At 54.0% G+C, this 15,099-nt stretch overlaps 1 protein-coding gene and 1 pseudogene across 7 annotated transcripts in view; one reads left to right on the forward strand and one right to left on the reverse strand.

Moving 5' to 3' along the window:
• LGR6 (leucine rich repeat containing G protein-coupled receptor 6) overlaps positions 1–15,099 on the forward strand; it is a 125,652-nt gene that overhangs the window by 479 nt on the left and 110,074 nt on the right. For 2 of the 7 annotated variants that reach the window (XM_035280555.3, XM_035280558.3), the window contains exon 1: positions 408–821. The exons of 4 other annotated variants lie outside the window; for them this stretch is intronic. In XM_035280555.3, the coding sequence (XP_035136446.1) occupies positions 619–821 (203 nt within the window). In that variant the 5' untranslated portion in view covers positions 408–618. Of the gene's footprint in view, positions 1–407; positions 822–1,164; positions 1,233–15,099 lie in introns of those variants that run through there. One more of the 7 variants, XM_035280557.3, reaches the window with a different exon arrangement.
• LOC118149623 (small nucleolar RNA U13) lies at positions 4,263–4,377 on the reverse strand (annotated as a pseudogene).

The following is a 15,099-nucleotide window of genomic DNA, read 5'->3' on the forward strand; positions in this document are numbered from 1 at the left end:
GGGGCTGCCCCAGCAGCCGTGTCATCTTGAACAAATCGTTTCTCCTCGTGGGTCTTGATTTCCTCCAGTCTGAAACGTGGTGGAGGCATCTGAGGGGCCCTGGGAGCCCCCAGGTCTCTCTCAGAGGCCTCCTCTGGGTTCCATGGGACCCCGTGGCTGTCCCGAGAGGCAGGAGGGTCCAGAGCCCCGCGGCCGAGGCCCTGGGGAACCCTTTCCAAACAAGTGCAGGTCTCTGACGGGCTGAGCTTTGCTCGCTTGGGTTTCTTTGCTTTCTTCCTTTTTTTTCGTTCCTGGATGAAGTTGCTGCCAGCTCCGAGGGAAGGAGGGAAGGGGAGCGCGCCGCAGCGTAGAAAGTTTCCCTGACTCCTCCTCCGGCTGGTCTCCCTCCCTTGCCAAGCCCAGCCTGTGAAACTGAATAACGAAGATCACTCAACAATGCCTGCCCCTCTCTGACTGCACAGTCCCGGCGCTCCCACCGCCGCCGACGCCCAGCAGAGCGCGCGGGGCGGTCCCCACCGACGGCGCAGCCCGCCGGGACCGGGAGGGAGCAGCGGCGGCCACCGCGCCCGTGCGCCCGCGCACCCGCCCGCCAGGTGCCCTAGCCGCCCAGCCGCCGAGATGCCCAGCCCGCCAGGGCTCCGGGCGCTGTGGCTTTGCGCCGCGCTGTGCGCCTCCCGGAGCGCCCCCCAGCCCGGCCCGGGGCCCGCCGCCTGCCCGGCCCCCTGCCACTGCCAGGAGGACGGCATCATGCTGTCGACCGACTGCTCTGAGCTCGGGCTGTCAGCCGTACCGGGGGACCTGGACCCCCTGACGGCTTACCTGTGAGTACTGCCCGCCTGTCCCCGCCTGGTCCTGCGGGCTGTCCGCTAGCGCCCAGTCCTGGCCTCGGCAGGGCACCTGCTTGCTTGGTGCCCTGGGGCGCGGGCATCCGGGGAGGGTTCGCCCCCTTCCAAGTTGAGCGCCGGGGGACTGGGGAGGGGAGAAGAATGTGAGACTAAATCTCAGGCCAGCAGGGAGCCCGGGCTTCCCCGACTTGGCTTCCCTGTTGGTCTCCGGGGTTATGGGCTCACTGTGGGCGCCCAGCTAGGCGAGGTGGATTCTGAACCCTGAGCAGGAGGGCGCGGGGCTGGCTGCCCCATCTCCTGTGGCTGCCTTCTCCTCTAGCTGATCAGTGCCCGGGACCGTGGCTGAGGGCAAAGCAGATGGAACTGGAACTGGAACTGGAGGTGGAGGTGAGGGGAGGTGAGGGGAGGTGAGGGGAGGTGCCCCAGTGGGGTGGAAGTCATGTCTGTTCCTCTGCCATGGTGAGGACAACAAGGCTGTCACGATGAGGCTGGGTGGCCTTCGTGGGGGGGGGGGTCCCAGAAGCTAGGAGGGGGGCCTTATCCACTCTTGTCTCCTCGGAAAGGGACTATGCCAGCACCATCTCCCTTAGCTGGGGCCTCCTGGCTCCTTCAGGGTCCTCCCTAAAGTCATGTCCCAAGAGGCTGAGTTGGAGACACTAATTTGTGGGCAGGCGCCGAGGCTGAAAACCAGAGAACCATTTTTAGCATCTGAGTTGGGGTGAGATGGCGCGTGAAGGGGACCCTACTGGGGGCAGCTGTCCTATCCGTCTGGCTCAAAGGAGTGTCCCTTCACAACCGGAGGGTTGGGGGCTCTGACTGCTCACCACCTGGGCAGGAGGAGGGTGTAAGAGCACATTCCGGGCCATACACTGCACCCCCAGCCCGGCTCTGGGGAAAGGAAACCTCCTCCAGCCCAGCCTGCAGGGTTCTCACCTCAGAGGTGCTGGGAGCAGGTGGGAAAGCCTGGGGCCTTCTGCTGAGGGCTAGAATCCCAGAGCTCCTTCTGGCCTGAAAGAGGCCTTTCATGGCTTCAGGATTCCAGCACTTGGGAGCTCAGAGGAAGAGGAGGCTGGGCAAGGCTTTATAGGGGCCAGCAAGAATTTGTTGAACTAAAAGGTTGCTCAGTGCTGGCAGTGTCCTGGTGAGAGGTGGAGGGTCCCAGATGGCAACTCTTCATGGGTCACCTCTCCAAATGTCCCTGTCCCCAGGTCGGGATGTTCTCCTCCACTTCAAAAGGCACAGGCTGTGAGCACAGGTGAGGGAGTGAGAAGGGAAAAATAAGGTCCATCTTCCAGAAGGGCAAATGAAATCCTCCACAGTGCAGTGGCGACGGCAGAGGCAGTCATGGGAATAAAGGCACAAGCTGCCCAGACCCAGGTGCTCAGCACCTGGCAAAGCAGAGCAGGCTCCGGCCCCAGCCCGACACCCAGACCAGCCCTGTTTTCAGCAGTTTTATTTCCTGGGAGTATATGACATTGGTTCATCTGTAGACAGGATCCTGTGGCTAAAGAGTTTAGACATGACTTCTCTGGAGCCTTTCTCTGGGCAAGCCAAAGAGAGGTCGCTTGCCCAGGTTGAAGGGGCAGGGGATATAGGGCCTTCCAGAGCTTGATGGTTCAGCATCCCTTCCCAGCATTAAGTCTTCCTAGACTGGACAATGATCCTTTTTCTAGAAGGACTTGGGGAAGGAGGTACAGTGTCACCTTTGGAATTCAAGCAACCCACCCGCCATGCTGAAGATTTTCCCACTAGTTCGTCACAATTCCCTCAGAGCAGGGAAGTCTGCATTTGGGTTCAGTGGAGGTGGGGTTTTCTGAGCTGATCTGTGTCTTCCTGGGGATCGAGAAAGCCCCTCTGTCCCCACTCTCTCAAGACTCAGGGGATGCTTCTGAGAGTGGCAGAGGGAGGAGAGGGAGTGGGAGCTGGAGAGGGTATGGGTCCTGAGGGAATGTGGGGAATTTGGCGGTGGAGTCTGGATTATTGGAGGGAGGTGGCAGAGGACTGTGTCCCCTGCCCTGGGCTGCGGAGGGGTCCCATCTGGATGGTGCATGAAGGGTCCCTACAGTTGTCCTGAGGGTGGCTCAGAGGAGGAATCTTCTTTCTTTGCCCTCTCTGGAGAACAGCTCTGCCACAAAGGCCCCTGAAGGTGGGGTTGAGGGCTGGCTAGGAGAAGAGCCAGGGCAGGGAGGTCTGGGGGCTCCTTTCCCTTTTTGGTGATGTTAGGAGATGCCCAGCCTGGCCCTGCCCCATGTAGCCCAGTCCTTGCTGAGGACGGTGCAGATTTGCATCTGATGATATAACCAGCAATGCCTCTCTGTCTGGGCTGCTCGAACCTTGGTTCCTTCCGAGCTCTGCCACCTACTGAGAGTCATTCACTGAACACCTCTAAGCCTCAGGTTCTTCATGTGTACACGAAGAGGAGGAAGCAGGTTGCTGAGAGAATTAAATGAGATAATATGTTCAGTGAAAGTCCCCGGCACAGAGCCTGACACCGAGGGTGACTCTGAAATGGTGGCTAGTATGATCATGCCTCCTATGGCTGCCCTGTGGAGGTAGAGGTAAGCCACCAGGCCTCTCCACACAGGAGGGGAATTGAGCCTACTCAAGTGGTGAGTGTAGAACTCAAGGGAATGGTTTGTAGCTGGAGGAAGAGAGGTGTGTGCTGGGGAGGTGACTGCCAGGGCAGCTCTTGATCAAACTTGGCTGGTTCTGGGAACTTGGAGCCCAACCCATTGGTAAAAATTGGAGGTTGGGGATCAGGATGGAGGATGGGGACTTAGGTCCTCCTGACACAGAGTTGAGAATGAAAAATGTTAAAACACTTGAATATGCAGAAAGTAGCAAGCCAGAGAGAACTTGAAGACCCTTAGAAGGAGCCATAGACAGAACCATAGGAGGCACCCAGGAGCTATGGGCTCTAGAACGTTCTCGCAAGTCTTCTTGCACATTCCTTGACCTGGTCTCAGTAAAAATGACTTCGCATCCACTCCCCGACCCCACAGCTGTGAGATGTTTCTCCTTCCAGCCAATACCTTCCATGAGGTAGGTGCTTCTGCCTCCCTCCATCTGGGTTCTAGGGAAGACCAGAAAGGCGTCTGTATAGCCAACTGATATTCTTTGCCCTGACACCCATGTCCAAAAACGATTACTGCTTTTGGACTCAATCGCAGCCCTGTTTGATCAAGGTTGGGAAGACAGGCTTCAGATCCTCACAATCCTTCATACATCTCTTTTTTCAAGTTTCCTCCTAAACTGTAGTCTCAGCGAGGCTCATTGACACTCAATGGAGTTTTGACATTCTCCCTGGCTAGGGCCTGTTCCAGGAATAGACTGACGGGGAGATGGGGCCCCTGGCTCTGGGACATCCAGTCTGCTGGTGATGAGAAGGCATGATGTCTGTTCTATTCTTTTTTTTTTTTTAAGAAAAAATGTGCCTTAATGTGCTGCCTTCATAGCAAGGTTTGAGGAAGGGGGCACTTCTCACACGTGAGTCCGAAAACCCAATCCTCACGCTTCTGAACTACAAAAGGATCGCCTCTTCTTCTATTCTATCAATCACATGCACACAATGCAGAGACAGGAATACACAGACAACAAATCACTTGTGAGGCAGATAATCCCCGGAGTTGTTCCTGAGTAGAAGGATCTGGGTAGTTACTCTGGGCCCCCAAGGCTGAGCAGTGTCAGTAAACAGATGGTGCCAGGAAAGGTGCCTCACACAGCTAGTTGTGAAAGACCCGAGGCTCATACACTTGCAGTCACGCCCAAGCACCCATTTTCATCACCTCCTGCCACCAGGGCTGAGGGAGGGGCCAGCACCCCAAGCAACCCGCACTTCCAATTGCTTATTGCTTTCTTGGGATTCACTCCCTTTAGGATTGCCTGTGATAACTGATAACCACTGGACTCGTCTGAAAGGTTAGATGGTGTGTGTGTGCGTGTCTCTGTGTGTCTGTCTCTCTGTGTGTGTAGATGCAGGGTAATTTGCAGTGGATGTCTACAGCCAAAGAGATGCAGGTAGGATGCTGAAGGCAGAGACTAAGGGGTTGTGGCATTTGCCACAACAAAGCAGGGTTCAAGCTATGACCTACTAGCTACATGACCCCCAGCCAGTTGATCAGCCCTCCTGTGACTTGGTTTCCTCATCTGTAAACGGGGTTAAGGTCTACCTCGTAGCGTTGCTGTGTGGATTCACTGAGATAATGTTTGCAAAGGCTTTGGCATAATGTCTGGCCTGTGGGAAGAGCTCAGTAGATTTTAGCCAGTGTTGTTATTAGGGTGGCCAGGGCCAAGAAATGTTAGTCATGGAAGTCTTCCTGGAGGAGGAAGACCTGGAGCTAGCATGGGAGGGAGGGGAGCCGGCCTGTTCTATGAAAGGCATAGGATAGGTGTGTTTGTAGCTGGGGGCTATGAGAGAGGGAAGAGACTGGCAAGAAGACGGAATGAACTCTACTGGGAACGCAGAGTAATTTTAGTTTTTTTTTGCTGGTTTTTTTTTTCTTTTTTTGAGACAGAGTTTCACTCTTGTTGCCCAGTCTAGAGTGCAATGGCACAGTCTCAGCTCACTGCAACCTCCACCTCCTGGGTTCAAGCGATTCTCCTGCCTCAGCCTCCCAAGTGACTGAGATTAAAGGCACCCTCCACCACGCCCAGCTAATTTTTTGTATTTAGTAGAGATGGAGTTTCACCATGTTGGTCAGACCAGTCTTGAATTCCTGACCTCAGGTAATCCACCCACCTCAGCCTCCCAAAGTGCTGGGATTACAGGCGTTCACCACAGTGCCTGGGCAATTTTAGGTTTTTTTTTTTTTTTTTTTTTTTTTTTTTTTTTAAGAGTACAGTCTAGAAAAACCAGGGAGGGGAAGGGAGCACCTGATGGAAGACCCCAGTGTGCTCCCTTACGTGGTCTAGATGGGCCCCTGCAGGGGCTACAGATGAGGAAGCAGAGAAACAGGTGGCATTAGTAGGGGAGAGCCAGCCTTGGAGAGGATGTGCTGTGAATTGGGGTGGGGAGGGGGGTGTCAAGGTGCCAGCTCTCATTTCTCACTTCCAAGGCCACCCTTCCCCAGCTCAGTCTTAGTCGCCCTTTCTAATAGATTCTAAGAGTTTGACTCCTCCTTCCGGAAACTTGGGGTTTGTGAGTTCTAATCTTCAGTCTCTCAGTTGCTATGAGACCCTGTGCAAGTCCCAAAACTTCTCTGGACCTCAATGTCTGGAGAAGCCATGTTTTGGATGAAAAACTAGCAAGGGGGAAAGGCAGGGAGCAATCCACTTTGAGTCTCCTGCTCCTGGTGTGTGACAGAGAAATCTCCCGAGGAGAGCGGCTCAGCAGCAGGCAGTGAGGGGAGGGAAGAAGGGAAGGGGAGCACCCAGGCAGCATCCAGACCAGGGTGGGGAAGAGAAGGGTGAAGGAGGGGCGCAGTGACTCCAGGAAATGGGGTCCCCTAGAGCTCTCCTGTGCCAGCCTTGCTCCAAAGTGGAGCCTGGTAGGGCGGGCCCATCAGAAGGCAGACCCGGGGGGTCGCCAGAGGTGGGTGAATGTGTGGGGGAGCCAACACCCCAGTTCAAAGGAAAGGCAGGAAACAGCCCTAGGCAAAAGAAAAAGGAAACCTCTCGGCTCTGGCAGCAGCGGGCATGGGGCGCGGCTGGGTGGGGCGGCTGGCGGAGGAGAAGAAAGCCTGGCTCAGAGCAGAGTTGGCCCCCAGCCCGCCCCCACTCCACCCGCCTTCCCCCCATTCCATGGGCTCTCAACCCTGATGGCCCCACACGCGCTGCAGCCTGCTTCCCGCACTGACCCATGCCCCCCAGGGGAGAGACAGACGGGGCGCAGGAGAGGGGATTCAAATGGGCAGGCCCTGCTGGGCGTGGGCTCGAGTCTCAGCTCCACTGTTGATGAGCCGTGTCTTTGGACAAATCACTTAACCTCTCCAAAGTTCCAGTTTCTCAATCTTTAAAATGAAAACACTATTAGTATTTACCTCGAAGGGTTGTGAGGAGGAGCAAATGAGGCAAAGGAAGCAAAGTGTCTTTTATGCTATAAGGGCTTACAAAATATTTACTATTAATATTGTTTTTCTTAATGCCTTCAGCTACAAGTAAGCTGTCGTGGAAAGGGCCCAGCAGAGCTACTGGTGACAGGATGGGGAATTAGGATGGCAGAGTCTCATCTTCTGGAGTCACATCAGATCACCCTTCCTTCCCTCCCGCCCTCCTTCCTTACTAATAAAGCCCCCTCGCACTGACTTTCAGGGAAACGGACCTTTCAAGCAGCCAGTTCTGCTCTTGGGCTCCTGGGCTGCGATGATGGAGGAAATGATCTTTCTCCCAGGGGATGCCTGGGGGAGCTAGGGCTAAGCCTGCTGCCTGGTGGGAGACTCTCCAAAGAGGAAGAATCTGGACTTCTAGGTCAGTGCTCTCTGGAGAGTCCAGCTTCTCCCCAGAAATGGAGTTCCTTGAAATTAGTCTCTCTGCTGTAGCTCAATGGGGCACTTGGGATTGGGAGTGTGGCTGTGGGGGTGGGGGGGGCAGATATGCTCTGAGGGGCTGTGAGGATCTTTTTCTGAGCTCATCCTTAATGGGCTGTGTGACCTTAGACTCACTACTGGGACCAGGCCAAGATCAAGGGGTCCGCTGGGGCTTCAGACACCTTGGGAAGGTGCAGGAGATGGGGTAGGGGAGAGAATGCCAATCCCCCTTCCTCATGTTGAAAATGGCAACTTCTTTTAGCCAAACTGAAATGAACTTGCTGACTTGGGGGTCTCTCAGAATTATGGGGGCCCCTTGGTGCTAACTAATCCATTGGCAAAAATGGAGTGATCTCCAGTTCCTAATGACAATTCAGGTCTCTTCTCCAGCCTTCAGACATGGGAGAACAGGTCCCAGGAGAAGAAGAACACCCGAGAGGCCAAACTTGGGCAGCGAGCAGAGAGTTATTTTGGAAGCAGTGAAAGGACATGGTGGGGGGAGAGCTCAGGGGTTGGCACTGTGCCCCCCGGAGCCATGCCAGAGCAGGCCACGGGCAGGCTGGTGGCTGGCGGGTGGGGGGGGCTGGGGCCGGCTACTCAAGGCACCTCCAGAGCTGAGGTTTCCTTTGTTTCCCATCCCCAGCCCTCCCTTCTCTACTAGGATCTTTTTTCTCCTCCAGAAACCATCAGGGGATGCCTATGCGCTGTACCTTCCATTCTCCCCCTCCCTGGGAGATGGGGGCCCCCTCTGATGAACTGTGAGCTGTGAATTTGAGGCTGGGGCTGGGGGAGCATCTTGTGCCCAGCTCTCTGCCTCTCCTGTGTGCTCCAGCACAGCGAGGGTGACTTCCTGGTTGGTGTTTTCATTCCCTGGACTGTGACCTTCTTCCAGAAAGACACTAGCTCATCAGAAACGTTCATTCTTGGGACCCAGCCTGGATGGCCCCCCACAGGTTCAGAGAGACATACATAGGAAGCCACCACCACCCTGCTGTCTCTTCCTTTACCAATAACAGTAAGAACCAGCATTTGCTGAATGATTGGCATGTGGTGAGAAGCATGCTCAAGCACTTTATCTGCATCACCTTGCATAAACCCCATGACGGAGGTGCTAGCGTTATCCCCACTTACCAATTTGGAAACCAAGCCTTTTCAGTGCTAAGGAGCTTGCCTAAGACAGCCGGCCAGTAGTTGCTGGTTCGGGGATTTCAGCCCAGGCAGCCTCCCTCCTACCCACTTTATCTACTGCCTCTCAGACCCCCACAGCTGAGGGGTTTCCAAGCTCCAACAGAGTGAGCAGGACTCTGGGCATGTCAAAATCCCAGGCCAAGCAGCCTCTCAAAGCCTATTTACCACTCCTGTCTTTCTGGGGAAGGATCAGTGGTTTGCCCCATTTCCCTCCCATCTGCCAGCAGTGGTTTCTGGGAGCCCATCTGTGGGGGGTGCTTGGAGGGGACAGTATTGGGGCTTAGCACAGAAACTGGGGACGCTGGTTGGGAGGGTGAGACAGAATCCTTGAATGTGGAGATTATCATCAGCATTGCTGTTGAGGACCTACCTCTGGGAGGCAGTCAGGGTGCTGACTGCCAGAGAGAGACCAGCCAGGTGCACATGAAAAGTGAACTCACTGTATCAGATAATCCTGGGAGCATGCAGGGTGGACCAGAGGTGAGGTTCATGGGTGTTCAGGGAGAAGGAGGACTGAGGTGGTCAGGGAAGGCCCAGGGGAGAGAGAAGAGACTTGAGTCCTGAAGGCCGGAAGGATTTAGCTCAGGGCCAGGAGAAGGGAAAGCCATGAGCCTAGGAGGGAATGAGGAACCACACTGGGGCTTTCGTGTTTCACGTCCACAGCCCATTACGTCCCTTCCTGGGCAGCATGTTCTGGAGCAGGGCTTTCTGCCCTTTTCCCCTTAGGGCACACATTTTAAAAACACAAAAACATACATACACAGGCACACGAACCCAATGCAAGGTGTTCAGTGTCCCCAGTAAACCAATGAGGCTGCTCAGGCCAACAGCACCCAGTAACCCGGGTCAACACCCAGCCACCCCAGGGGATAGGAGACCCCATCTGGGCACACACCTGGAAGCACTGCTATAGGGGAAAGAGTGCATGTTTGCAGCCAAGCAGACACGGGTTCAAGTCTAGGCTCTAGCCCTAACCGGCTGCGGTCTGTGTGTTTCCTCACCTCTCTTGGCTTCTGTTTCCTTAGTTTCAAAGTGGGCATACAGAAAGATGTTTATAATTAGGCACAGTGCTTGGCACATAGCAAATGCCCAGTCTACGGGAGCTATGGTTATTATCTATCTGGTCTCCCCTTGAGAGGGGCACTTGGGAGGACGGGTGGAGGCAGGCCTGCAGTGGCCCCTCATTTTGCCTATTTGACTCTGCCTGCCTAAGGCTTAGTGAGAGTGAGACCCAGAGGGTCAGTTCTAGGACACAGTTCCTCTCACCCTCTGCCCCTGACACCATCCTTTCCCCTTTGGAATTGGAAGTTCTGGAGGGGGTGGGAGTGTCCTCAACAGTGTCCCAACTGAGGCGGGATGGCAGAAAGGTGCTGAGTGCCTTCCACTGCACCAGTGTCAGGGGCTTGGATGCAGTCCCCAGGCACAAAGCCAAGCCCAGATGGACTCCTGGAGGGGGAGGAGCAGAAGAACAGTGCGGAGTCACTGTCTCCATGCAGCAGCCCCAGCCCAAGGCATTGTGGAGGTTCCTGCAGGGCAGAGGAGGTATGTCTTTGTATGGGGGAATATGTGAGTGAACCAGGAAAATGGGAGCCTAGTACATGGAGGTTTATTCCAACTTCCTGTGTGATTTGCAGGTGTGAATTGCCCCCTACCTGAGTTATCACTGGCTCCTGGGAAACAGACCAAAAGCAGCCGCAGCTAAGAAACTTTTAGCACCACCTATAGGAAGGAAGCCTTCCCAGTGAACCAGGTCTGAGGGTTCTTTTCTCCAGGTCTCTGGACCTCTCCCAACGTGCTCCATGTTCCTTCGCATGAAGAAGGACGGTACAGTTCCGTACAGTGTTGTAAGCCCCGGTTGCCGTCAACACGCCGTGTGGATTCTGGTAGTACCTGTCATCCCCACGGGTGCTGTGGTGCCCCTTATGCCCCATGTTAATAACCAATGATAGTGCCACTTGAACTCCCAGGCTGTTGTGAGAAGCATTCATTCATTCATTCACTCACTCATTTGTTCATTTGACAAATGTGGATTGAATGCTTGCCCTCTTCCCTCTGCCCTGGAGGCTTGGAGAGAGATAAGACAAGTGCAGATAACTGTGACCTGTTGTGGAAAGTGAGAAGCACACCAGGCGGGGCCAGATACTCCGCAGCAGGCAGGGCAGAGAGGAGGAACACTTGTATCTAACTGATGCCCCTAATGCAGAAGCCCCTGAAAGGTGGTTGTGGTGCAAAGGAAAACCCACAGGCTGAGGAATGGGAAGAGCAAGGTTGACACTCGTTTGTCAAGTGTCGATAGTCATCTTTGCCGGATGAGTTGTTGCAGGAAGCAAGATCCTGCTTGGGGGGTGTGATTTTATTTCCTGTGGAAATATCAGGTGGTATACGTATACTATGTCTCTGTAGGGTGTGTGTGTCCCCATCCGTCTGTATGTTTGTCTGATTGTGATGCTCTACTTCATCAGATTCAGGGTTCTTTGTGGACAGGAGCCGTATTTCTTTGCATCAAGAGAGGGGATCTGTTTTAGGGTAGGGGCCATGCCTCCCCCTTCAGACTAGGAGGTTCTTGAAGGCAGGATCTGTGTCTGTGCTCATGCTCGTGGTTCCTTTTCTCAGGATCATGCCACACACATCTCCTTCAGAGACACACACACACACACACTTCTTTCAAACACACACGCACCCCTCCTTCAAACACATACCCACACCTCCTTCAAACACACACACACACCTCCTTCAAACATACACAATTCCTTCAAACCCACACAAACACACACCTCCTTCAAATACACACCTTCTTCAAACGCACACACAGTTCCTTCAAACATACACACCTCCTTCAAACACACACACACACCTCCTTCAAACATACACATACACACCTCCTTCAAATACACACACACACACCCCTTCTTCAAATGCACACACAGTTTGTTCAAATACACACACACACCTCCTTCAGACACATATATTCTTCAAATACACACACACCCCCCTCCTTCAAACACACACACACACACACACACACCTCCACACACACACACCCCTCCTTCAAACATATACATACACACCTCCTTCAAACACACACACACCTTCTTCAAACACACACACCTTCTTCATATGCACACACAGTTCCTTCAAACACACACACACACACACACACACACACACACACACCCTTACTATGGGTGTCTGCCTGCAGGGGGCGCTCAGGACAGGGCTGTAAACAGTTCTAGTCTATGCATTTTGTCTTTTCTCCTCCCCCTCCGCTCCAGATCTGGGGCAACCCAGGGTTGGGAGTGTTTGATGATGGGGACGCTGGATCAAGTGTCCAGGAATTGTGAGAGTTGAGGCAGGAAGGGGCCGTAAACGAATCCCCTGCCTTTGTGGTGGACAGAGCAGATTAGGAGACTGGGAGGAGACAAGAAAGGAACGGGACCATTGTCTAGGACAAAAGCAAGAGAGAATGAGAATTGGGACAGGACCTCGGCTCCCACCCGCACTCACCTGGGGCAGGTGAGAGCTCAGGCCCCAAAGGAGTCAGAGACAGGAACCAGCTCACCTCTCAGGCCATCCTGGACCCAGCCCCCCAGTGCAGTTACCTGCTTCAGCATGTGTGACTGGGTGGCCAGGATCCCTTCACAGGCATGCCACCCACGCAGTCACACCGGGCCCCATGCTTGGGCCATTGCTTTGCTGTTTCCATGTTATTTTTTGGGGTGGGTGTGTGTGTTATTTTATTTATGTATCTAGTTAGTTTTTGACACAGAATCTTGCACTGTCACCCAGGCTGGAGTTCAGTGGCATGATTTCTGCTCACTGCAGCCTCAATCCACTGGGCTCAAGTGATCCTCCTACCTCAGCCTCCCGAATAGCTGGGACTACAGGTACAAACCACCACACCCAGCTAATTTTTAAGTTTTTAAAAATTATTATTATTAAAAAACTTAAAATTTATAGTGGGTCTCACTATATTGCCTAGGCTGGTCTTGAACTGGGCTCAAGTGATCCTTCTGCCTCAGCATCTCAAAGTGCTGGCATTATTGGTGAGAGAACTGTGTAAAATTTTTAATAATTTTATTACAAGGTGTCCCACATTTTTATTTTGCACTTGGTCCTGCAAATTATTTTATTTATTTAATTAATTAGTTTATTTTTTGAGACAAGGCTGGAGTGCAATGGCGTGATCTTGGCTCACTGCAACCCTCACCTACCGGGTTCAAGCAATTCTTCTGCATCAGCCGCCCAAGTAGCTGGGATTACAGGTTCCCACTACCATGCCTGGCTAATTTTTGTATTTTTAGTAGAGTCAGGGTTTCACTATGTTGGCCAGGCTGGTCTTGAACTCCTGACCTCAGGTGATCCACCTGTCTTGGCCTCCCAAAGTGCTGGGATTACAGGTATGAGCCACCACACCTGACTGGTCCTGCATATTATGTAGCCCATTCTGCCCTTAACCTAGGGGCTAGGGAAGGAGAGGATGAGAGGAAGGGGTCTCCTTCTCAGGGATGCCACAGGGGAGAAGAGGCAGCCTTTGCCCAGATGCACAGGAGGTGGCCCCAGGGCTAGCGGGGAGACTGAGCATCCTTGGGTGGGAGGTGCCTGAGCGTGGCATCTGCAGGGGCCAGGGACTATGGGCTGTACTGGAGTGGACACAGGGGCACACCACAGTCTTGGTGTTTCTGGGAATTAGGCAGTTGTCAGGGTCTGGTGGGCAGGGATTCTGCTTGGAAGGGAGGGCAGAGGGCCCACCCCACAGATGTCAGCATCCCGTGTGTGTCGGGGTCCTTTCCAGTTTCCTATAACCTAGCAGAGTGGATGAGTGCACAAACCCCAGAGCCCTGCCACCCGAGTCAGATTCTGCCTTTGCCATTCGCCAATCCTTAGGGAAAGGTTTACCCTCTTTGTGCCTTAGTTTCCTCACCTGTAACAGAGGAATGACAATGATGCACTTGTTAAATGAGTTAATATATGGAAAGTGCCAGCATCTGGCACACAGTAACTGTTCAATGGATGTTAGCTATTATTTTTCATTTATTCAACCTATGAACATGTATTGAACGTACCCTTAGTAGTAGGCACAGCTGTGCTAGGTGCTGACTCTAACTTTCACTACAACAAACAGAGTTCCTGGTCCAGCTGGGGAGATAAATACTTATAACGCACTGTGTGAGCCCCTGGACAAGAGCTGTGGGCAGGAGTAGCGGGAAATCCCACCGCTCACCTGCAGAGCCCTGCTGGCTCAGCCCCTCCCTCAAATCTCCCACACTCCTGCTGTAGTTTTTCTGTGTCTTGTGGAGTGAGGGCTACATGAGTCCCCTGGAGGAAGGGGGCACTTCCAAAGTTTCCCTTCTCCAATTTCATCTGCAATCCTCCTGACCCCAGCAACTGGAGTTATAGTCTGGTCCCTGGTGGAAGTGGGAGCAGGAGACCCTGGGCTAGAACTTTGTCTTTGCTGCCAACATGTTGAGTGCCTTTGGACAAGTCCTCTGATGCCTTTTGGTCTGTTTTCTGTGGGATGAGAATTCCTGACCCCAGGATATTATAGAGACAAATGATGGTGTATAAATAAAGATGCAGGGGGGGAGAGAGAGAGAGACAGAGAGAGAGAGAGAGAGAGAGAGAGAGAGAGAGAGAAGGGGCATGAGTGAGCTAATGATGGGGAGACTATGATGTCAGGAAGGTGCCTGGGTCCCCTGAGATTTGCAGTGTTCACTCTGTGAGACTTAAGATCCCAGGGGCTGGGTCAGGACATGGCCACAACCAGCACCTCCAGGGCTGTGTGCCCAGTCAGAACAAGGCCCCCCATTAACTATGTGCAGCCAGCGGAAAGAGGAATGCCCACCCCCCCGCCAGCCGACGCCATGCCAGCCCTCGCCTCATTGCCTGCTCCCCTACTCAGAATGCAGAAGCCCAGGGTGCCACCTCCCCCTCTGCCTGCCCTGCCTCCACCTGCCAGAAAGTATTAGCTTCACCATCTAGATTGGCATGGGGGCGCAAAGGCACGATGTTGCGGGGCCCAGGGGACCTGCTGGGGGTGGGGCTTGGGGTCAGGAAATACCTGGGCTAACCCCTGGAACTCTGGCACACCCAGCACTGACTGACGAATGGCCCTGGAGCCGTAGGGGTAGGGAGTGTAGTGACAGGGGAAGGCTTGGAAGCTCAGAAACTTGGCCTAGGGAGCCCTTCTGACCCCTTACTCCAGCCCCTTGCCCCTAACCTGGGCTGGGACCTCCAGATGGGCAGATCAAGTCATTACACCCCACCGTTCGCTTAGTGTTGCCCCCTGGGGATGTGGTCCCTTGGTTTCCCCTGAGTTTTCCTCTTGTTTTGGCCGGAGGGGAGAGAGCCTAAAGCTAACCCCTTCTTTGTTAGCCCCACAAGCAATAGTGGGGTGACCTGGGTTTCATGTCACTTCTCCATGAGGAAGTGATCTTGGCCTCTGAAGGCGACCTTGGAGATGCCACACCTGTTGTCCCCAAGGATCCCAAAGGGCCTGCCTGCTGCTGCGGAGGTCAGGAGCCTCTGCCTGCTCCTCCTCAGAAATCCACACATCCACTCAGCCTGCCTACCCCACAGGGTTCTGGACTGCAGCTAGTCCAGGC

Source organism: Callithrix jacchus, chromosome 19 (genome assembly GCF_049354715.1).
Source record: "Callithrix jacchus isolate 240 chromosome 19, calJac240_pri, whole genome shotgun sequence".
Classification (NCBI taxonomy): Eukaryota; Metazoa; Chordata; class Mammalia; order Primates; family Cebidae; genus Callithrix; species Callithrix jacchus.